This window comes from Zonotrichia leucophrys, chromosome 5 (assembly GCF_028769735.1).
Source record: "Zonotrichia leucophrys gambelii isolate GWCS_2022_RI chromosome 5, RI_Zleu_2.0, whole genome shotgun sequence".
NCBI classification, from domain to species: domain Eukaryota; kingdom Metazoa; phylum Chordata; class Aves; order Passeriformes; family Passerellidae; genus Zonotrichia; species Zonotrichia leucophrys.
The window spans coordinates 29156861-29180480 of record NC_088175.1 but is presented as its reverse complement, the minus strand read 5'-3'; the positions used below and the strand labels follow the sequence as shown (position 1 = coordinate 29180480).

General features: G+C 44.8%; 1 protein-coding gene across 7 annotated transcripts in view; it reads left to right on the top strand.

Moving 5' to 3' along the window:
* The window catches only part of SLC8A3 (solute carrier family 8 member A3), a 113171-nt gene that overhangs the window by 10957 nt on the left and 78594 nt on the right, over positions 1-23620 (top strand). For 6 of the 7 annotated variants that reach the window (XM_064713696.1, XM_064713701.1, XM_064713700.1 and 3 more), the window contains one exon: positions 9143-10954. In XM_064713696.1, the coding sequence (XP_064569766.1) occupies positions 9189-10954 (1766 nt within the window). In that variant the 5' untranslated portion in view covers positions 9143-9188. The remainder of the gene's footprint in view (positions 1-9142; positions 10955-23620) is intronic. The other variant, XM_064713702.1, reaches the window with a different exon arrangement.

Below are 23620 nucleotides of genomic sequence, written 5' to 3'. Positions count from 1 at the left end.
TATTTTGAGGATAACCCATAGCTCAGTGCATTTTTCATGCCTCCTGCTGTGCTCAGATCTGCAGAAGCAGTGGGCGTGTTACAGTGTATTTCCCACATCTCAGCTGGAGACCTTGACTTTCTGGTTGAAACTCTGGAAATCTCTGCTTTCATTCTGCACATGGCAGTCAGCGCTGTGCTCCTTGTGCCAGCCCCACCGTGCTGGGGGTGCACAGCAAACAGGTGGAGAGGTCTTAAAAAGTGAACAACACAGTGGGTCTCTGTGCATCGGTCTTGATTTAACCTTCCTAACAGTCCAGTATCTTGTGAAAACCTGCTGTACAGCAGAGCTGAGAGGAAAGCGTTCACTGCCCAGGCATGTCTTTCCTGCTCCAACGAGGGCAGATCTGCTGTTGTTTTTGGTGGGAGCAGGCACTGAACTTTGGCTCTCCCAGACACCCGTCTGCTTCTGACTGCCTCAAAGATGGAGAATCAAGAAGAGATGAAGATAAATGATTAAAGGGCAGCCTGGGCTAATTTATAAAGATTAAAATAAATTTGTGTGCTTTGGCCAAAGAAAAGCTGTGGAGGAGAAGAGCTATTTACAAGTATCTGAAGCATGTAAATCTCAGACAGGGAGGAGAATGGTTGAGAGTGCTCCAAGGACATGATAATGAGAACTAGCAGCATAAATTTTCTTAATTTCATCCTAAATATAAGGAAGACGGCTAAAGCCTCCAAGATAAATTACATCATGGCAGAGTCTCTATGGGAAGTTGTGGAGATGCCATCACGTGGATAATTTAAAACTCAGCTAGACAAAGTACTAGGAGATAATGGTTACAAGGGGAGGAAGGCAGTGGAAGTCCCTGAGGCATGGACCAGGCAACTCTTCTGTCTCTGGTCTAGGTAACTCTGAAATGAATGAAATCTGTGCTAATTAGGCTGAGGGCTTTTCTAATATGACAACAACCACTTGTTTTTGCTGCAGTAGTAAAGATGCTTTCTGAAGTGTAACCTTCTTCTCCCCTACCGGTTTTCTGCCTAGTCCCTCACTTCACCATTTGCTGCTTCTGCCTCCATTCACTTTTTTAATATTTTCTTTCTTGCTGAGCCAGGAACAGGCCCTTCTGAACAGACTTGTGGAGGGCTTATAATTTCTCTCCTGTGTGATGTGGCATTTTTGGCAAAAACTTTTTTTTGCTGCATATAGACCAAAAAAATATTAAATTTTGTTTTTATTTTTCCTTTAGTAAGTTAAGAAATAAACTGGCTTTTCCAGAGGATGGGAACAGTGAGTGCCCCAGTTCCTGGGATTAGCACTCAGCATGGCTTGCTGGTGGCTAAGGGCTCCCTACCTGCCTACTTGTTGCACCAAATCCAGCACATCATGTGGTTTTTGTTTGTCTCAAATAGGTTTTCTGTCAGAAAACTTGTTTTTCTTAACGAAGTCTGGATCTAAAGATGAGATGTGACTACAACACCTCTTCTCTCCTTATGTACCATTTAGCCTGCCTCTCTGTGCAAATAACTGTGGGCTTTGAGGCACAAGTGCACTGTTGACTACAAATCCTAGAGTCTTTAATTGTAACAGTTGCAGATCTGTCACCAGAATGCTAAAGAAATGTCAGAATTGCTGCTGTCATCTGTAGGATGCTGTGAGTCACTAGGTGATAAGTTGCACTCTGATGGTGGCACCTGAACCAGCAGTATAATATTTCTATGAAGCAGGAACAGTAAATAACACACCCTGTGTGCTGCCACGGGCAGTACATAAAATGTCTTTCACTGACAAGAAGTTTTCCTCACACTGCTGAAATGTTTTTCCCCTTCCCCTACTGCTCCCCAAATGGTCTTCACTACTCTTTATAAACCAGCAAGACAGTGTGATGGAAACCAGTGCCTTGAAGGTTGCAGCAGAGGAACCAGTGCCTGGTGCAACCCCAGGTGTGGTCAGGTGCTCCATGTTTTGTCTCCTTAAGCTGCAGTCCATGGAAGAGGCAGGGGGACCACCAAGTGGGTGACCAAGTAACTCCACTTCTTGATTTCCCTCAGCCTCCCAAACCTAAAAGGGAAGATTTTCAGTATCTTCACTGAGCTTTTCACATCATGAGCATAAGTCTGGAGAATGTGGCTGAACCTTCCCCCTCATTTTGGGGCCATTCAGTCACTGGGAAGAACAGGGAGTCACCTGTAAGGGAATACAAGCACCTAAAGACTTCAACTGCGTTTAGAAATGTTGAAGAGACTGATCCTTGAGGCTCAGCCTCTAAATGTGCAACGGAGGCTTCCCAGGGACTTCTGAAGGGCCACAACACTTTTTGCCAAATGCACGTGTGGTTGTCACCAAGGCACTGCAGTGAGCTCCAGGTGCAGTTTGCTCTGGGTCCCTGTGCACTAACAGCAGGATTGGTGGTCACAAGCAGGCCTGGACCCCATAGCTGTGCTTCTTAGTCTCTTACTATGTGGGTGACTGAGCATGGGCACAGGCTGACCAGAGAGGTTGTGCTTGAATATCCTCAAATGTATTTTTTAGTATGTTTTGAATGTATTCAAAAGCTAGCTGTATGTGGTCCTGGGCAGTTGGCTCTAGGTGGCCCTGTTTGAGCCAGGGGGTTGAAGTCGATAGTCTCCAGAGATCCCTGCCACCTCCTGTGTGAACTGCCTGCTTGAAAGTCCTAGAAAAACAACAGTGAGATTTGTGTAATGTTCATGAAAAGAAAAAGCCCTCATCTATATCTGAGCAGATAATACTGCCTTTTAAGCAGGAGCATGCCCACTACTAATCTGTATGTCAGCCTAAATACTAGGTTTTGGGGTTTGAATGTAAAAGAGGCTATGGTTCTGGGGGAAAAAAGAGCAACTCTTGCTGTTTCCCAGGCTCAGGAATCTCAAACATGAATATGGACGGGGAGCAGAAGAGCGAACCCACCGTGGCCTCAAAGAAGGCTGCAGTACCACACACCATCAATAAGGATGGCTTTTAAAGTGTGGCTGTGGCTGGCCACTGGAGGCTTTCTGCAGTGTCTGCCACCTCCTGTGCATGTCTGTGTACAGAGCCGTGTTGCAGCTCCGCTACCCATTATCTGTCTGTCCTATACAGATGTTCTTTAGGTCAGGTGTGAGCAAGGAAATAAAATGCCTGGCCAGTCAAGTGCAGTCAGTGGGGTATTGGAAAGGGACAATTAATTACAGGCATCTTTATGGGTTAGCTATTTATGCCCCTGCTTTTCCAGGAGCATCATGGATACTAAAATACAGAAAAAACAGTGTGGACTGGTTCCCTAGGGCAAGTTGAGTGTTTGGAGGTTGCTCCTAGCTGTACACAGACTTGTGCTCTGCTTGGACCAGCCCCTGGGATCACCAAATGACCTGGATCTCATCACTGCAGCATTTCTATAAGGAATTAGTAGACTTGAGTTGTTATGTCAATTAACACCCATTTACCATGTTAGAATGGTGGGTATTGCTCAAATTAGTAGAGATGCCAGCTTGTAAATATTAAAGACTTGCTAAGAGAGCTGGTAGCTTTTTTTTTTTTATGGTAACTTTTTTTTTGCACCATCTTGAGCAAAAAGAAAGGCTGCTTTTGACACATACCCAGGGGATTAATCCATAGGCAGCTAATTCTGGGCTTTGGCATGTTTACTGTGAAGTGCAGAGTAACAAGCACCTACAGCTCTCTGCCATAACTTTTCCATGGAGCCGAACTGTGGGGATCTGTCATGGTCTAGACATGAGTTATTGTGCTGTTTCCCTCATAAAAACCTAGCTGGTGCAGTAGTACAGAGGTAAACTACCTCTTTGCTGTATCATAATCTGTGTAAAGTCAGCTTGGGCTCCTTGGTTGTGCTCATTTCAGGTAGGCAGGCATGTGCCATTAGTCTGACAGTTTAAGGCCTGGTCTGTGTTGGAAATCTGTACTTGTCAGGCAAAAGGAATCTGATTACACTGCTGTGGCCTTTGGCTTGCAGGTAAATCTTAACTTGCATTCTGGATACTATTCTTGTAGTGATGAGCAAGGGTCTCAATAGCATTTCAATGGAGAAAATTGAAAAATAGGCTTTGTTTCGTATTAAATATTTTGCCATGCTTTTATGCTGGGGGAGGGAGGACTGTGCAGTAGGTATAATACCTCCTCTGCAAAAAGTCAGTCATTTGTGTTCTTTGGCAAAAAGGTTATAATTTCAATTTTAGTTCATGGTTGTGAAAACCCCTGTATGTTCAATCAAAAGGCTTTTATGTGCTTTGGAACTGAGGAATGTGAAGTCATGTTATTAAGCTGAGCCTTATTTCTGTCTCACTCAGCTTTGGAGCAGGGCTGTGAGATGATGCTGATAGCAGTGCTGTATCTGCTAAGTGCACCTTGAGCCATCTCTGCCTGGCTCCAGTGCAGCACCCACGCCTGAGTGGGGCTCACCCCATGCTGAGATCTAATCAGCTGCCTTTCCTGGCTAGTCACAAATTTACTCCCATGTCTCATTTATCTGGGAGGTGGGAGGAAGAGGGGAAGGAGAGGGAGGTGCCAGAAGACTTAATCTTATTTCCAGGTCAAATCCAAAGGCTTATTTGATGGTTTAAGGGGCATTTTGCCTAAATAAGAAATTAACAGGGACTTAGGGGGTTGCCTTTGGTTTTGTATTTAATGAGCAATGATATAGGAACTTGGTATGTAGAGGTTACGTATTAGCCATAACTGTGTTACGTTGCCTCTTGATTTTATTTCTTGTAAGTGCTTCCTTTTGAAAATATCCTTACCTTTAGATTAATGAAAGAAGTTGTACACAAAAAGCTAAATTATAAGGTATCAGTATAGCCTTGCCAGCTTTATGCCAAATACAAATCCACAGGAGACAAACCATTAGTCTTCTGAAACTCAGCTATTATAAAATATCATAAAATTTATCTCATAGAACCATAAAGTGGTTTGGGTTGGAAGAGACCTTAATTGTGACAAGCATGGTCCATACTACCCTCTAGACTGTCTTCAGAAGGATTTCAAGACTCATCTTTTTACTTTTGGGTTCTATTTATACATTTATAGATGATGTGGCCATTGTCAACTCTTGTAGAAGGAGTTCCTTCCACTAAAATAACTATTATGTGTCTTCCCAGAGCCTTCCTGTTGAACGCTTGCTCATCCTGGTGCAGTGATGCTCACAGCGCTTTGTCTCTCTTTTGCATTGATTGATTGCTTTGAACTTACCCTGCCATACAGGGGGCACTTTCTGGTCCCTTCACTGCCAATGCCCTCATTTGCGTGTATTCAGTTTCGAAGCAGGAGCAGGGCAGAGACCTGTGGGAGAAAATTCTGTCTGATAGCAAAGAGATGGTGGAAATTATGATCCTTGTGATCACCCAGTACCAACTAACTTTCTACTGTTGCTGCAGCCTCCTGCTGTTCACATCTTGTAGGGCCAGGGCAGTGACAGTGCTGGAATGACACCTCTGTGTGCCGGACGTGGATGTGTTTTGTTGCACTGGTGTCAGAGGGGTGACACCATGACGCCTCCTGAGTGCCTAGGAGTGTCTCAGGATTGTGCTGCAAGGCCACCTGGAGGCCTGGTGCTCAGAGCAAGTCTCGTGCTAAAGTTTGGCTCCTGTCATAGTCAGCCCGCTGAGATCAATGCCACTGCTTAGAGGAGGAGTGGGGAGTGTCTGCTGCACTCCAGGCAGGCCAGGAATTCCCTCCTCTGGTTTTTAGACTGAGTTTAGTAGCTATACATTAGGGAGAACCTGCACCTTGTGTAAGCAACCTTGATGACCTGGAGCTAGAGAGTGAATTTTAACTTTTCTGTCCTCTGCCACCTGAATGTCAAAGCATTACCTCAATGTTTTCTTAAGACCAGTTTTAAAATTTAATGCTTTTATTCAGTTATAAAGCATTTTTGTAGCAGTTCTCAATAGGGGGATGACCATAAGAATGCTTCACTGTATTTTTCAGTTTGGTTAGGTTGCTGTTTTTCATGTTAATGAACATATATTAAGATCTTATTAGACAGCATGGCTGTAAGCAAAGTTCCTGTTGGTCCCACTGGGAAGTTTTATCTGTGGCAAAGAATTGCAGGATCAGGTCATTATCGTTTCATTTTAGAAAAATGATTGTGACCTCTACTCGATGTCAAAGCAAATGAAAATCAGTGAAGAAAAATGTTCCCAATTTCTGAGATTTTAGTCTGCAACACATAGCCTGAGTTTGGAGATCCTAACACATAAACAGAGGCTACCCTAGCAGAGATTGTCTTTGAGATAACATACTATTAGTTTGATAAATAATAGTAAAATTAGCCTCTGCTTAAAATCAAATTAAAAATTTAAGTGGAACTGGCAAGGTCCTGGAGTGTGTCGAGGAGTGCCAAGCAATAGAAACCATCATGGTATTACAGAAGGTAGACAGTGTTAATTACAGAAGTTGTTTGTCCCACAGAGAAGGAGGTTGGTGGTAGCAGTGATTTATTTCAGAGGGCATTTAGTCATTGCACTATTCCTAGACAAGGCTCTGAATTTAAGTGATGCTTAGACTCCTAAATAATGTTTGAAACCAAATTTAGGTGGTTGAGTCATGTATATGTTTTCGAAAGTACTCCTGTCTTTCTGTCAGCCATTTCTACATGGCTGATCTTGGAAGACACAGCACCTACTGGATGTGGTACAGTTAAATAGGAGCTGGGAGCTGAAAGTCTCAAGAGGTTGGTGGATACCTGCCAGCGGCTGCAGTATGGAAAAGGATGATCTGATGTGCCTGGGGTGTTTTTGGAGCTGCTGTGCTCGTGCAGCTGGTCTCTGTGTGCACCTTGCGTCAGAGGCACCTGGAATGCGTCATCTTTGCTGTTGTGTGCACACATCTACCTGGCAGCCCAGAGATCTTGGGCTTGCTCACAGTCACTGGCCTGCACATGTTCACTGGCCCTTTCTCAGGAGTTTCCTAACACCCTGCACCCCGAAATCTAGGCAAATACTGTGCAGAGAGCGAAGGAGGAAAAAAAGGAGCATCACACTGAATCTGAGTTGTATTTTCTGGGCAGTTCAGTCTTCGCTGTGACCCTGAGATATGCAGGTAGTGGGGTGTTTTAGTGAGATTTCAAGGCTGTCTAGCAGTCCTCACTGGGACTGAGGTCTCTCACATTGCTGGGAGCTCAATCAGGCACCAGGGCTGTGGGATACAGGGGGATAGGTAAGTAGGCATTGGAGTGGGAAGGTATGTAGGCGAACACAGGAGAATTTCACTCTTTTGAATTAGTCGGCACAGCATGAAGAACTGTATTGTTTTTTAATATCAAGGGTGTCAGATATGGATTTGTGATCCTGATACTGCATAATCAATTCTCTTCCCTCTGCTGTGCTTTGTCAGGAACAGTTTTGTTCATTTGCAGTCTGTGTTCACGCTTTCCCTCCTGTTTTGCTGTCTTTATAGATTTTTATCTGAAAGTTGAAAATGTTTTTTTGTTGATATTGGGAAGATTGCACCTGCTTTTGGAAATAGGCAAGCAACACAATATGATGATAAAATAGCCATTTGAGATGCATTTATTATTGCTGATAACACAATAATGTTGTCTGGAATATTTACAGTTCAGAGAGGAGGGTGGATCTCCTCAAGTGTTCAGGAGCTAGTTAATCTCTTTGAACTACTGTCATCTGAAGTTCAGGCATCTTGCTCTAAATTGCCTGACTGGGCACCCTCATGAGACAGCAGAGAAAGGTGTGAAGGGACATAATCCCTTCTGGAGATGTAGATCTTAAATACATCTTTTGTGTCAGCACGGGGTGGGACGGGAAGGACCGCTCCCTGGAAATGAGTCTCTCCTCTGACTACAAAGGGAGCCTGAGAGACTTGGTTTGACTTGCTGCCCAAGATTTGGTAGTTACAGTAGGGGAAATGAATCCCAGGCCTGCTCATTTGGCAGTACAAACCTCAATGAAAGTTAGTGGGAGTTAAGGCATTTGAACCTTCCAAGTGCTATAGATAATGCCACTATTAAGGTTGATGTTTCCTGTGAGATACTTGCCTGTGTGTGGATTCACAAATGTGATTTGTCAGTTAAGCTTGAGATCAAATTCTTCCAGAGGCCCGTTATGAAGGAAGGAGAATAGTGTGATCCATGATAATGTGAAGGGTTCAGAATCCAATTTTAAATGGTGCAAGCCCTACAGCAATGTAGTCTGTAAGTAATAGAAGGTATTGTTGGGCAGTGATATGCCAAATCTGTGTGCTACATCGATCAGCTCCATTGTTTATGTATGGTATTTTAGGTTAGAGATTACTTTCATTTTGGAAGATATTTGAAAATACATCAATTTCTTAGGGATGCAGAGGGAATGTTAGTGGGAATATGCATTTTGCTCTGTCTTCTGAGTTTTATGAGCACAACTTTGCCTAAATGTGGTATTTTTGTAGGCTTCTGTGGCCATTTAAAAGCATGATTATTGATGTAAAATGTGACTGTCCAGATGGCAAAGGAGAGGCTAGTGATAAATGGCCTTTGGCACTTTGCCGAGCATGAGTCTTCTGCCCTATTTCGGAGTTGATACCTTTACCTTCTAACATGGACCACCTGTGCATCAGAGCTTGGGGGAGCAGTAGGACTCTTCTGCAGACTCTGCAGCCTGTTAGGAGGGGCTGTTTGTGGGGATGATTTGGTCACAAAGGTACTCCATGATTTATGACTGAATCACGTCATACAAATGGACTTCATTTGGCGATTGGTCACTGGTCTTAAGCGGTACTTTTTATGTTGCTAGAGACTGCTTGAATTGTTTTATTCCCTGGGTTCTGAGTCAGGGGGGTCCTTAGGTTTGACAGCTTGTGCTGAGTTGAAGTGCTGTGCACTGAGGATCACCATGGCATCACTAGGTGAGTGGTAGCTGAGCGTTAGGTTCTGTTGCACATGATGTACGTCAGGAATGAGCTTATATATATATATATACACACACACACATACCTTTCCTCTGAATTACTTTTCTAGCAATTGATCTGCAGGGCATGTAAATGCTGCAGTTTGTTAGAGTCCCTGCTAAATACTTTCTTCAAAGTGGCAGAGAGACAGCCCATACATCTCTACCAGTACTCTTCAGTGGTGAGATACTGAAGTGCGTTTGGGTAAATGTTGCATCTTCCTTCTCTCTCATGCTTCCCTCCCCCCTCTCTGTTTTGTTTGTTTCAGGTTCTCGGCCTTTTTGGATCTACACAGTGGAAGTTGCATCTTGTGTATGGCGTGGTTAAGCTTGCAGCCTGTCACCTCGGCCTTCCTCCATTTTGGGCTGGTTACTTTTGTGCTGTTTTTGCATGGTTTGCAGGTGGATGCTGGCCTGACGGGAGACTCAACCAGTACAGTACAAAACAGCTCGTGTTCAGGATCTTTTGACTGCAAGGAGGGTGTTATCCTGCCAATATGGTACCCAGAAAACCCATCCCTTGGGGACAAAATTGCCCGTGTTATCGTATACTTTGTAGCGCTGATCTACATGTTCCTTGGAGTCTCCATCATTGCAGATCGTTTCATGGCATCTATAGAGGTCATTACATCACAGGAGAAAGAAATAACAATTAAGAAACCCAATGGAGAGACCACAACAACCACAATTCGGATTTGGAATGAAACTGTTTCCAACTTGACCCTCATGGCTCTGGGCTCCTCTGCTCCTGAGATCCTCTTGTCTCTGATAGAAGTGTGTGGGCATGGATTCATGGCTGGAGACCTGGGACCATCTACAATTGTTGGCAGCGCTGCTTTCAATATGTTTATCATCATTGCCATCTGTGTCTATGTGATCCCTGATGGGGAAACCAGGAAGATAAAACACCTGAGGGTTTTCTTTGTCACAGCTGCATGGAGCATCTTTGCTTACATCTGGTTGTACATGATCCTTGCTGTTTTCTCTCCAGGTGTGGTTCAGGTTTGGGAAGGCCTGCTCACGCTGTTTTTCTTTCCACTTTGTGTCGTTCTGGCTTGGATAGCAGATAGACGTCTGCTTTTCTACAAGTATATGCACAAAAAGTACCGTACTGATAAGCACAGGGGCATTATCATAGAATCAGAAGGCGATCACCCTAAGGGAATTGAGATGGATGGCAAGATGATGAACTCTCACTTTCTAGATGGGAACTTAGTGACTGTGGAGGGGAAGGAGGTAGATGAATCTCGCAAAGAGATGATCCGGATCCTAAAGGACCTGAAGCAAAAGCACCCAGAAAAGGACTTGGACCAGCTGGTGGAGATGGCCAACTACTACGCCTTGTCTCATCAGCAGAAGAGCAGAGCCTTTTATCGCATTCAAGCAACCAGAATGATGACAGGAGCTGGCAATATTCTGAAAAAACATGCAGCTGAGCAAGCCAAGAGAACCACTAGCTTGCATGAGGTACGGCCAGAAGAACCCGAGGAATTCATCTCCAAAATTTATTTTGACCCATGCTCCTACCAGTGTCTTGAGAACTGTGGTGCTGTTCTCCTGACAGTGGTGCGGAAAGGAGGGGACATGTCCAAGACCATCTATGTGGACTATAAAACAGAGGATGGCTCTGCCAATGCTGGTGCTGACTATGAGTTTACAGAGGGGACTGTTGTCTTGAAATCCGGGGAGACCCAGAAGGAGTTCTCTGTGGGAATTATTGATGATGACATCTTTGAGGAAGATGAGCATTTCTTTGTGCGGCTCAGTAATCTCCGTGTGGTGGAGAGTGAGGAACCTCCAGAGCTCAGTAACTCCCCATACCCAAAGGCCATGTTGGCTTCTCCTTGTGTGGCCACAGTGACTATCCTGGATGATGACCACGCTGGCATCTTCACATTTGAGTGTGACATTATACACGTCAGTGAGAGCATTGGTGTGATGGAAGTCAAAGTCCTAAGGACATCAGGTGCGCGGGGTACAGTCATAGTGCCATTTAGGACAGTAGAAGGGACAGCAAAAGGAGGTGGCGAAGACTTTGAAGACACTTACGGGGAGTTGGAGTTCAAGAATGATGAAACTGTGTAAGTACCCCATTCATTTCTGTTCTCGGGTCTAGTTATGGTATTTAACCCCACATTTTGAGTCCATTACAGGTGAATGCTGACAAGGGACAGGCTCCTTTTCTTCAGCTTTCTATCAGTTTCCCTACTTACCTCTATCAGGCAAGAGCCGACAGCAGGATTTAAGAGCTCAAAGCTCTTGTCCCTTCCCTCTTGGGAATGACAAACTGAGGCTTAGAAATACTGGGGATCAGGGATAGGAAGAAAATATATAATTCTCTGAGGTCCTGTAATAAAGCTAAGGGTTAATGGAGAGTTAAGGTAGAGAGAGAAGGAAAAAGATGAGGTTTTACTTGGCTGGGCAAATACGGGAAAGCCTCTTTTAGAACACCAAACATAGGGAACACAGAACTTTGTTGCAATCCCTAGATTAAAGGTTCATAACAATTATTCCCAGGCATGCAAGAGCTGTTCAGTAGTCCTTGGGTTTTATTTTCACATGAGCAATACTTCGTACCTGTGTCCCTAGGCTTGCCTGTGCAACTGGCAGGTCTGTGTGGCAGCTAATTCCCATCACAGGCACAGCTGCAAAGCTATTCTGCTGAACCTGAAATCCCTGCAGCCTTTATGACTCTATAGTCTACCTATATTCCCTACATCACCTTCTCTATGATCGCTGTATGTCTGTTCATTTGCTACCTGTGGTTTTTTCCCCCTTATAAAATACTGTGGCAAATGGCAAGTATGGTCTAAAGCATTACAGATCACAGCCTGCCCATGTGGCTCCATGACCCAGTGTTTTCATACAGAATAAAGAAGGGAAGCAGCACCCATCCTATTAATTCAGCTTTTTTTATTGCATACTGAGTAGCTGATGCTAAGCTAGGAAGTAATAAAGACCAGAGAGGCGATAGTGTCTAATTACTCTAAGTACCTGTTGTTAACAAAAGTGAGGAATGAGAAAAGTCCCTTAGTTGAGCAGGGAGAAGAACAGAGGTGTGAGCCTGGTGCTAAAACTCCTAAGTGCCTAGTTCCTTTTGTTAAAATCTAATCACTTGACCTATCACAGGAAGAATTGTGCGGCTTGCATCTGACATCAGAGAAAGGAAATATTTGTACCAAACCTCCCAAGGATGTGCCCAGAAGGATGTTAATATATTAAATTCTGCAAAGTAGGGATGTCCTAATTTGATAGGCCCTTCTGTTTTAGCCCACTAAACCATTTAATCCAGCTAATATCCACAGTCTTGATGCTTGATTATAAGTATATGTTCTTCCTGTTAGAGGAAGAGAAGCTCCTGTTGGCTGGCTTCAGCCAGTGTCAGAGCTGGAAGGGGATCAGCTGTCCTAATCTGGCCTTTTTGGGAAGATGGACCATGCAGGTCAGTCTCCTTAACTGAACCACAAGCTAATTTCTGTGGAGAAAGCAAAGAAGAATGTTAGGTTTGTGGTTACAGTCTCTTGTGAACAGGCTACCTAAAATATGATGAGTACTACTTCGCTTTGGCCAGGGCTTGAAGCAGAGACTTTCCTTGCTCGAAGAAGACCATCCGTGAAAGGCCAGCAGATCTGGGGTAACAGAGAGTACTCAGAGCTGTACTCCCTTTCTCTCATGTGCTGGCTAATGGAAGACTTCTTTTTGTCTTTGAAAAGTGTGACAGAAGGTCAGAGCATACCTACAGAGTTGCTTCACTTGGGTTAAAACAAATTGTTTTCAGCAGAACCTTGTGGCACAGACTCCAATAAAAAAAAGGCAGTCCAGAAAACAAGTATGTGTAAGTTGCTTAACACTGTAGTTTTTGACCCAGCAGTGGCGTAGAGCATAGACAGGACATTTGTAGTGTATTTAAAATGGTGGCCACACCTGATGCATTAATGAGACTCACTTCTGCATCAGAAGCCTACTGAGAACAAAGCCCACTAGCCTCAGTGGCCATGAAGATCATATGGCCTAACAGATTTTAATTTATTTTGAAGCTGGAATTAGTGTAGTGGCTCAACATAGCATTTAATCAAGCTAATATGCCTAACAGGGAGGGAGATAATATTTGCCAGCACATATCTTTATTCACTCTCTGTTTACTCCTTTATTCATACCTCCAGGAATTACAGGAATGGAATTTTAGTCTGGAAACATGGAGGTAGTTTTCAGTAATCAGTCTTTGGCCTTTAAATTCAGCGAACACAGGTCAGTTGCTGCATTTTGCCAGCTCCTCTTTGAGGTCCAGGTTATAGCAGGTGTAGAAACCTGGAAGCAGTAGTAGGTGGGTTTAATATTTTCTTCCTTCTCTGCTTTCTAAATCTGAATGCAGAAAAATAATTTTGATATTATACCTATTATTTAGGCTACAAATAAATTTGAAGTGATTTAAATCTGAATTTTGGACTTCAGACCCATAATGCTGCTATTCCAACAAACAGTTTGCTTAGCCCAGTTTGGGAAGATGGGTGGATAGGGTGTTTGGTAGTTTTGCTGACCCAGGGGGCAGTGCATGAGTCACAGAATTGCTTGGTACAAGGCTGTCTGAAGACACTGGGTCACCAAATAGCCAGAGCTATGCCTGGCTAAATATTTGAGTCTGCCTCTTAGATGCCTTGCCACTGAGGGGGATTCACCATGAGGTATTGACATCCCCTGCACACTGAAGGGGGAACCAGGAGTCCACCAAGCTCAGTACAGAACAGAGAGGACAGAGAGGACAGCAGGGGGACTAAGATGATCAGCAGGCAATACGGTGGGAGGCAAAAAGCAGCGAGAAGTTAATGTGCTCCCCACTTCAGCCTACTGTTTAGATCCTTGCCTAAGAAAAATGGAATTTGGGCTCTAGTTTCCATGCTGGTGTAAAACTCCTACACCAGCATGTCCACCTCACTGCCTTAACCTTCACAGTCTTCTCATGGAGTCACTTTGATAAGATTTTTTGACTCATGGAGGAGACAAATTATTTAACAGCATCTTGCAAACACATAAGACAGTGCTGAGCTTTGCCATGGCTATGCACATATGCTAAGGATCTGCAGAACTGCAGCCACAGAGAAGCACTGATCTGTGTAAACTGAAGGAGAGCAAAGCTTCAGTTCATGCTCTCAGCTTGCTCTCCGTCACAGGAACTTAAAAACTCACATTGTGCAGCAGCAGGCAATCTGTAAGCAGTTTGTAGGTTGGCCTCCTGAAGTGTAGCAATGGCTAAATTAACTTGGGGAGAGGATTGGATTACACAGCACCCCTGAGATCAAACTGTAGGAGAAGTGCTGCCACCTACCAGATCCCGAGGGCCAAGGATAAGGGCTTTCCCTGGAAACTAAACTAAAGGGGGAACAGGCCTTCACTTAGATATAACAGGACAAAACAAACAGTCTCACGAGTGGTTTTGAGAAGCTTTCCCTAAAATATATGGGACCAAAAAAAAAGCTGAGTTGATTTGAGCTTTACAGAACAAGAGGGAAATGGGTCCTGCCAGCGGGTCTTGCTTATTGCCTCTGTGATTCTTTCTAGACTAACACAGTCAAAGTTTCCTTACTCACTTTTGGGTGGGAGCACAAGAGAAGATGCTGAGAATGCAGGCTGAGACGAGGGGTATTGAAACCATGCCACTATTACTGAAATACGGTTCTATGCAGAGTGTGTGTGTTTGTATGTATGTATGGGTGTGTTTGAGTGTTGGATAGCTGTGAATCAAGCCATATAATCTTGAATGCTGTTGTCTGTTGAGAAGGGAGTTGATCAAATCTCAAATATTTGATTATTCCGCCTCCTTTTCAATACATTTTTTATTTCTGAATTCCTGCTCCATTGAGGGCCAGATATAAACTAAGCAGCTAAAGTGGAATCCTAGCTCTCTTGTTGACCAAAAGGATCAATCAACCCAAAAGCTTCTTTTTTTTTTTTTTTGGCAAAATTACTGAATACTTTTATTTTAAATTATTTTGTATGGAAATAAATGTTAGGTTCTTGAAGGTATGAAAATGTAGAAGAATGATTGACCCTGCTGCTTTATCATGTCTCAGCAATAAAGAAATCATTAAGAGCCAGAAGCAAAAAATGAATTGAGTTTTAAAGGATTTTTTTTTACATTAGAAAGAGAGCTCCTTTCAAGCCATTAAATTTAATTTAAATTTTCTCTGTTTAAATTGTTTCTTCTGTTTAAAACTGTTGAAATTCATATGGAAATTTGTCTATGTCTTGTTTTAGAAAGATACACAAGTTACCAATGGCTAGCTGATATGCTAGACAATCATGAAGTTCTGCTGTGGCCCTGTCACTTGCAGCAGCTGTACTGACTTAAGGCTTACTAGATGCCTTTGTTGCTTGCTAAGTTGCTTGCAGGACTTGCAGGCTACTAGAATTACAGCTATTTGCTTGTAGCCTTTGCAGAGTGTTGCCTGTGGCTCAGGAAGGCTATTGAGAGATGCTGTGGTGTTGAAATGGTATGCAGTGGGCTGCACAGCCTCTTTTCCAAGTCAGCTTGGCTAAACTTTGGTAGCATATGGGAACCTAGAGTCCCTTATCTATGTGTGTGTTAGGCAGAGTGCTTGATATCAGAAGGGCTGTCTACTCCTTTTATACAGAGACTGCTGGAGACAAACATATGGGGACACTGCCTTGATAGGCAGTGAGATACTGTTCCTTCCCTTCAGGATTTGGGTAGGATGTTGTGCAAGTTGCATGTTGCCTCTCCTTGTCTGCTTCTCCCCAGAGAATCCCACAGGCTGCTGTGTGCATGGCTGTGTCTGCACCATGAATCACTGTGAGCCTTGGGCTGTCTCCCAGGATGTGCTTAGTTTGGTAATGCTGGTCTTCCAAAGGGCTGCCATGGCACTGTGCAGTGAAAAATCATCCTCCTGTTGGGGGCTTCAGGCACTTTCTGGCAGGGGGCTCATGAAATGCATGTCTTTGTGTGCATGTGGTGGCTGGAGGTGGTCCTGTCTGCATCAAGGTCACCGTGGTGCTGTGCCCCAAGGCTGCTGGTTAACAGTTGCCCCAGGGCAGACAGCACATGCTGGTGCTGCTGTCTTCTCTCCTGTGTGTTGTGCCACCCTTGTTTGGTAGGAAGGTCAGTATCCCTTTTCCCCTCCTGTCTAACGGGGGTTGGACACAGAGACCCTGGGCCCTAACCCTTTGCTCTCTTGCCTGCCGTGATGGCTCTTGGCTTCTTCCAGCAGATCTGGTCATGGTGATGGGGGAGAAAAGGGAGCGTTGGTTTCTGCTTGAAGGATGTCATGCTGAGGTTTAGCACCCTTAGTTGGCCTTCCTTTTTGCCATGCAGCACTTGAGGAAACTGTCAAACTAATTTTTTAATTTGATCACCTACACAGTCATGGTTGTGTCATTTTCAGGGGAATGCTATTATTGATACTTAGCTCTTTTGTTTGGTATTTCTTCAGTAGACCTCCTAGCACTTTGCAAAGGAGATTGAGAGACAGTATTCCCATTTTGCAGATGTGAAAAAAATACAGAGAAAGTGACTTGTCTTCCTTCTGGATTACCGACCAGATCAAAAGCAAAGACATGAATAAAAACTGATCTCCCTGAACTGCTGACCTGTGCTCTATCCAGAGAAGGTCTGTGTACATCAAGCTTATAGTTTTGCATTACTCAGGACCACATTGAATTTTTTGCAGATTCACTGACCTCTCTTCAGCTGTTGAGAGTCAGGATGGTACAGGTGTAGGCAGTAACTGGAATATCTCACTATTCCCCCAAGCTGACAACAGGAGCTGCAGTTCTGGATGTTCATTTTCCTAAATTAAATTTTGGCTACATGACATGGAGGTCTGCTGCATCAGCAGACTTTGCTTTATTTATATCAGCTGTGATTACGCCAATTAATGACCAAGATAATAACAAAATTATTTTGGTACTTGAATCTGAAATCTTATTCAATAGCTGTCATACACCATACACTGACCCTAAGGCTCTGGTTCTGAGAAGACAGCCTTCAAAAAAATAAGATTTAGTAGTGGGACTCCAGGCAATGAGAATTTGTTGTGTGAGACTGATGCTTTCCTTCTCTCAGGAGGGAATGCTTCCTTCCCATTACAGCCTACTGAGATTGAATCCTCTAAACTTTTCTCTAGTTTGTCTCTATTAGTGGGTAGGCACCCTCTGGCTTTCTTCTCCTGCTTCTACAGTTAAATTAGAAGTTCTTGATCCCTATTATAATTCACATTAAAGCAAAACAGTAGCAGACACCCTCAAGTTAAGCAAACTTGCCCCCACTATTTTGCCATTGATAAAGGCTGTTGTATTTGCTTTTTGCGGTGAAATTCTCCTGTCAGTTTTCTTAGCAGTATCTCAGCAGTATTTAATTTAACTGAATTCCTTTTCCTACATGCACAGATGCTTTAATTTCTGCTACAGTCTGTCCCACTGTGAGGTCTAGGTGGTGTGACCTGCAGGGGATTAGTGTAAGGTGTCAGGGGACTGTTTCTGGAATGTCTGTAAAACCAGCCTGCAGAAATGTGAGACCTTGACACCACACTGGGAAGAAGAGAAGCCCTGAGCTGACCTTTACCTTCCCAGATAGTCCTGTTGGCAGGTGTCAGGGGGATATACTTGCCCTCTGTCCATGAAGGACAAGCAACATCCTGTCTCAGGGACTGTGACTTCTTGCCCAGAGGCATTATGTGACAGTGTTAAATGGGGGAGGCCTGGGACTCCAGCTCAAAACTGAGGCACGTGGCAGGGATCAGCTCTTCAGCAGCTCCTGGGAGGCCTATGGATTCTTCAAGAAGGCCCTTCAGATGGACATTCTGCAATGTATAGGTGAGGGCAGTGAAATTCCTAGTTTAGGGCAAACACAGGGAAATTCACCCTGACAAATGACACAACCAAGTTTTGGGTTTAAAAACAAACAAAGGACCAGAAGTGGTCCAAGATAAAACAAGTTTACTGTGGTTTTGCCTGCTTAACTCATACTGACTCATGCCTTACGGAGTGGAGCGCCTTTGCAAAATGAGTAACTTAGAGGTCATGCTGTCTACACACAGGGTTAGAGGCACAGGCTGTATTTGTTTCCCATATGTAAAGAAGAAGGAGAAAGCACAGTTTGAATGATATGAAGCTTCAGGGGATTAAGAAGAGATGCTGGTAGCAAGCTTGATGGACATCCCATCATATGTGCTGGGAGTTTTTTTGAAAGCCAACAGTGGGAATGCTACTTATGGCATCATTATCAAGTGTCTGTGACTCTGACTTCTAACAAATCAGAGTGCCAGTAGAATTTGTGTTAAGTATGGGCTTATCCTTCTGTAAATGAGATGAAGAGAACAACGGTGTCTAAAGTATCCCCACCCAGAGGTCCTTCAGCATGTTTTTGATGTGATTAAAGAGGAGCAGCTCATGCTGCTCATGGTGCAAGATGGCAGCGGTTTCAAATAAGAGCTGATTTACCTGTTGCTAGCAGTGTGATTTGGTTTTTATTTACCTCATGTCAGGAAAAAAGGTGATAAAAGAATTTGCTATGCTGGCTGATTGAAGCACCAGGGACCAAGTTCATCCTCCATTTAGCTTCAGTGAAAACAGCAGATTAAAGATGGGAGGAATGTGGACTCATACATATTTACAGCTGTCTTAGCAGATGGGCTGTTGACAGATGAGGCCCCTCAAGTCTCTGCCTGGGTGCTGGGTGCCAGCATGTATTGCTGAGAGCATTTTAGCTGAAGTCAGTCCTGGTGTTGAGCAGGCACTGGTTGCTTCCTGGGTCAGACCCTTTACGTGAATTGTGCTGGAAGGGCAGTGAGATGGAAGTTTGAATGTCAGATAGCACCAGTTCTTCCTGCCAGGCTTTACGGGAACTGTCCTTAGGAGGCCGGTGGAGACATCTGCTGAGGTGCCACAAAGCCTGAGCAGCTTCATGTGGAGCGTGGTGCAGCCCCAGATGTGGACTGCAGTAACTGGAAACCTTCCTCTGAACAGCACATTCCTAACAGCTTCTGCTTATCCTGGCTCTCTCCTTCCACATCCTCACGTGGAGACCTTCTGGGTGTTAAAAGCAGACCAGGACTTGATGCTCTACTCCATGTGAGCAAAAGCCACGGCTCTGTTCTCCTGCTCCTTTTGTTAGATGGTGGAAAATCTCCTTTGGTGTTTCCTGGTGCTGGGGAAGAAAGAGCCTTCTTCTTTCTTCCCTGTTCACCTCTCTAAAGAGATTCCAGGAGTGGTTGCTCCTGCCTGTGCTGTGGCTGTTTGGCTGAGTGTGTCGTTGATGTTTTATCTCCTGCTGCACCTCTTTAGTGATCTATGTAAAAGTATGTTGTTAAAGTGAAATGGGTTAGGAATTACCTTTTGTGCTTCTGTTTTTCTTTCCATGAGATCAGCAAGCCAAATGTGTCCTGCTCTCAGAAAATTACCTACCTGAGCACTGTGCTGCTTGACTTTTATCATTTAAAGAGAAAAGGGTGATAAAATGATTAATGTTTAACATAGAAATTTTGCTCCACTTACCTGTACTTTATCTGTTTTCCCTCCTGGGTTGGTCTCTCCTTTGCCTCATCTGCTTGAGAGTTTTTGTTTAATACTGCTATTCCCGTTTCCCTCAGTAAAGACAACTAGATCACAATGCTGTTTGGGAAGGATGTGCTGGGACCAGTGCATTGGCTTTACAAGATATCAAATGCTCCGTTTTCTAAGACTTCAGAAATGGTTACTTTTGGGGTGGGTTGTGGCGGGCTTTGGTAGCTCACAGTAGTTTTCTCATTCTGTGTTGTAACTGGGAAGAGGGAACATGTGAATTGGCAGTTTTTCCCAGATGTGTCCTGTTAGCTAACACCACCAGAGGTGGGCAGAACTCTGAATAATGCAGGAGCACAGTAAGCTGACTATGTATGAGCAATAACTGCTTGCCTAGTAGCTGGGCTCCCAGGGTTTCATCAGCTGGATCCTGCAGACCCGTACCTGAAAGCTGTGGCAGGGTCCTGAAAGCCAGGGAGGAGCCTGGTATGAGAGGCTGTAGCACTGGGAAAGCATGAGGAGCTGAGCACACTATCTCAGTGGCATGGTGCCTGTCCTATTGCAAAGTCCTAATTTTCTGTGATTAGCAAATTCTTGACATAATTGTCTTTCTTGCTCTTTTTGTGGCCTGAGAAGTGGAGCAGTGCTAGACATGGTCTGTGGGAATCAGGGCTGATGGCAGCTTCAGTAGGTCATTAGACTTTGTGGTGGGCAGCTGGTGCTGGCTTTCCCTTGAGGTACTGACAAAGAAAAAAAGTCAGAGGCCTCATTAACCCATCCTTTATATGGTATGGGCAGCAAAAACCAGCATAACAGATGTGACATCCCCCCTGGCTTGACAGTAAGCTGTAGACAGCAGAGGCCGAGCAGGAGAGAAGTGCAGAGTGGTTTTCTTGGAGCACAGTGCCCAGGAGAGAGGGTAAAGAGCAAAGGATCTGCTGCTTGAAGTGCTGGGAGAACATCAGTAAGTGACAGGTGGGTTTTTTCTTCTCTAAGCTCTGTGTGGAGTAGTAGAACCCCTCTGTGTTCCTGTGCAGTGCTTTTGGCCATCCAGGAGGCCAAAAGCATCATCTGGAGGAGGTGAGGTGCCATGGTGCAGAGGCAGCAGGGCAGCTGTCTTTGCTAGCCTGGTGCTGCAGCTCTCCTGGGAAGATCTGGTTGATGACAGAAAATCTCAGCAAGTCCAGACTAAAATGAAGAGCAAAGTCCAAGGATGAAATAGGCCACTGGCTTTGGGTGCCCAGGCGATGGAAGCATGGCCAGCCTCAGGGGAAGAAGCTGCTTTGTGCTGGGGTCACTCTGTCTGGCTGAGGGGCCAGGGTGATCTTTCACAGCTCTGGGGCATTTGAAGACAGGACAAATGGAGGAGCAGGCTGAGGGAGGACCTTTCCCAACATATGCTGTATTGACTGGAGTCCCTGAATGCCCTAGCCTGAGACAAGGGCATTCAATGCCCTCCAAATGCCTTTGGAGACAGCTTCTTGGAGTCTTTCTAAAGAAGACTGAGATTTCCTCGTGCACGTAGCCTGACGTGTCATACCTCATGTGGCGCCGTATTTCCTGTCCCCACTCTGGGAATGGAGCCCAGCAGTTGCCTGGGCAGGGAATGGTGACTGCTGTTGGCAAGGAATTTCTCCCATGTAGTGTAGGGCTGTCCTGGCGGCAAGCAAAGGAGTTTCTCAGGGCTGTGAGGTTGTGGAGGAGAGGAACAAGTATGCAGCATCAACAAACTTCTGCTAAGGGTACCTTTCTTTCAGTCTGATGGGGGGAGATGATTTTTTAAAATGAATTGCTGTATAAGGTAATGGCCTGCTCCCTGGAGAGAACATCTAATGGAATGAAAGGGTATCTCTATCTTGTTTTGGGCGGTGAGAGCTTCCTCGAACTGCTGCCCAGAATACTTGTGAGACACCCTATAATTCAATTAGAAGTACCCTCCAGGGAGCATATAATTATATCATATCTATGAAACATAATGACAGCCCCCTCATATCACATGGTGAGCAACTGTCTGCTGCTGCCCAGAACCTTTCACCGGTAAGGAACTAATCTGCTTAGCACAGATTGAACTCGGTGGTGTACAGTGCTTACCCAAATGCTTCTGAAGGGAATCCCTGCCAGCAGAATAAACCTGTTAGCAGCATGTGAGCATCGCTGCACCCGCATTTCTCTCCCCAGCCTTCAGGCCATTCCAGCCAGGGCAGTTCACCTGTACCTTTGCTATCTTCTCTAAAGCTGCTTGGGAATTTTAAAGACTGGGAGGTTTTCTTTATGCCTTTAAACTTGTCTTTTTGCCCCTTATTGTGTAGTAATAGCCAGTGATACAGTGTGCGCTGCAGGGATTGAGGTCCATAATAGGCAGTGTGCTACCATTCTGCTGGTAGTTTGTAAGATTTCAATACAAGTTAGGATGTTGTGGGAAGAAGAGCAATTGTACTACCAGTTGAAATGAGTTTCCCTGGTGTGAACCACAGCATTGCAGCATCTCAAAAGGTTTTAGACTAGAAGTGAGGAACACTGACCACCACGTAGAGGACTTCTGTGGGATACTGTATTTCCAATTAACTCTCACAAGAGGCATCAGCTTCAGTCAATCTGCAGAAGACTGTAGAGGGAGAACAGGGTGGGGTGTTGATGTGACTTTCAAGTACCCAAGGAAATCCTGTGGAGGAATTTCCTGACCCACAGTAGAAGTCAGCTGGGAAACAGCATTGTCTGCCTTGTGATTGAAGAGTAGCCCAGTCCAGAGAGGACTGACGATGCTCTGCCAAGATTGGGCTGCCCCCAATCTTGCTGTAGTTAGTTCAGCAGCCTCAGATGGCTCTCACAGAAAGCTCATCCACCCACATGAGTAAACTCATCTACCTGTCCCAGGATTGTAGTTGCTGTAGGTACTGTTGCTGTCTGTCAGCCTCCAAGTGTCTTTTTGCCCTCAGATCCCAGAGCTCTAAGGGAGTTGGACACCTCTGGAATATGAGACAAGGACCTTTGAGAGATGATAGAGACAGTGGATGAGCGAAGTTTCCTCCCATTAGGAAGAAGGAGAACATCATGCTGAACTTGAAGACAATGGATCTGAGTCCCAACGTGTGTCCTTGACTGCCATTTTGGGGGTGAATCTCCACAGGTGGAGCTGAGTTTTTTTAGATGGCACTAGAGTGCAGCATCTTTTTTAGGAAGGAATTCTTCACAGAAATGGTGATTGGATAGTGGAAAGGGCAGGGAGGTGTTGGTGTAGTCACCATCCCTGGAGGTGTTTAAGGAAAGGCCAGTGGAGCTCAGTGTTCTGGTCTGGGTGACAAGGCGATGTTTGGTCATAGGATGGACTCAGTGCATCTCAGAGATCTCTTCCAACCTAACTGATTCTGTGATCTCTGTGATTCTCTCCTTGGGGACAGTTCTATGAGGAATCACCGGCCATCAGGGCCCTAGTGGGGGTGTGTCCAGGGCTCAGCTGAGTTCTGCTGAGAATTGCTGAGTAATCTGGTAAAAGGCAGATAAAGAGCATCATGGTTGGAATGCGAAATGGATGAGAGTTCCTTGCTAAGAACCATGGGGCCTTGGTCTCCTCCTCTGGTGTGGGGCTGGGTTTCCTTCTGCAAGGGCTCCTCGGTCAGTGGGAATGTCTTGGAGAGGAATTCATCTCCTATTTTCTTCTCCACTAACTGGTAGGAAAGGAAATTTCAGTCTTGCTGAGGCAAGAGAAGGGAAGGAGGAGCTGATCTCTGCTCTTTCTGCTGTCTCTACTCCCCCTCGCCAGAAAAAAATCTAGCACTGTGGAGCCTACCTACTTCCACTACCTATGGCCAGTGAATGCTTCAGCAAACTGGGAGGGCATCTGTTCTTCAGGCAGCACTAGTCTTGAGCATGGCTTGAAGTGAAGGGAAAACCAAGATTCTTCCCCATATTTACCTTCTTCTTAGCATCTAGGTATCTGTAATGATGATCCCCAACTCCAAGCAGTGCAGCAAAGCAAGAGTTTTGGTATGAAAGAAAATGCTGAATCATTGTGTAAATCCTGGTGGCTCTTGAGTACCATATCCTTATTATCCAGAACAGGAGACTTAGACAAACACTTGAGACAGGCTCCCACTGGCTGCATTTGACTTGTGTTTTCACCACAGCTCTGGAGTAATGCTCACTGCTTATGTGCATTTGTTGGCTTTCTGTTCCTGTGGAAGCTCCTTTTACCAGCTGGCTCATGCTTCACTTGGCCCTAGGAGCAGTTGCATGCT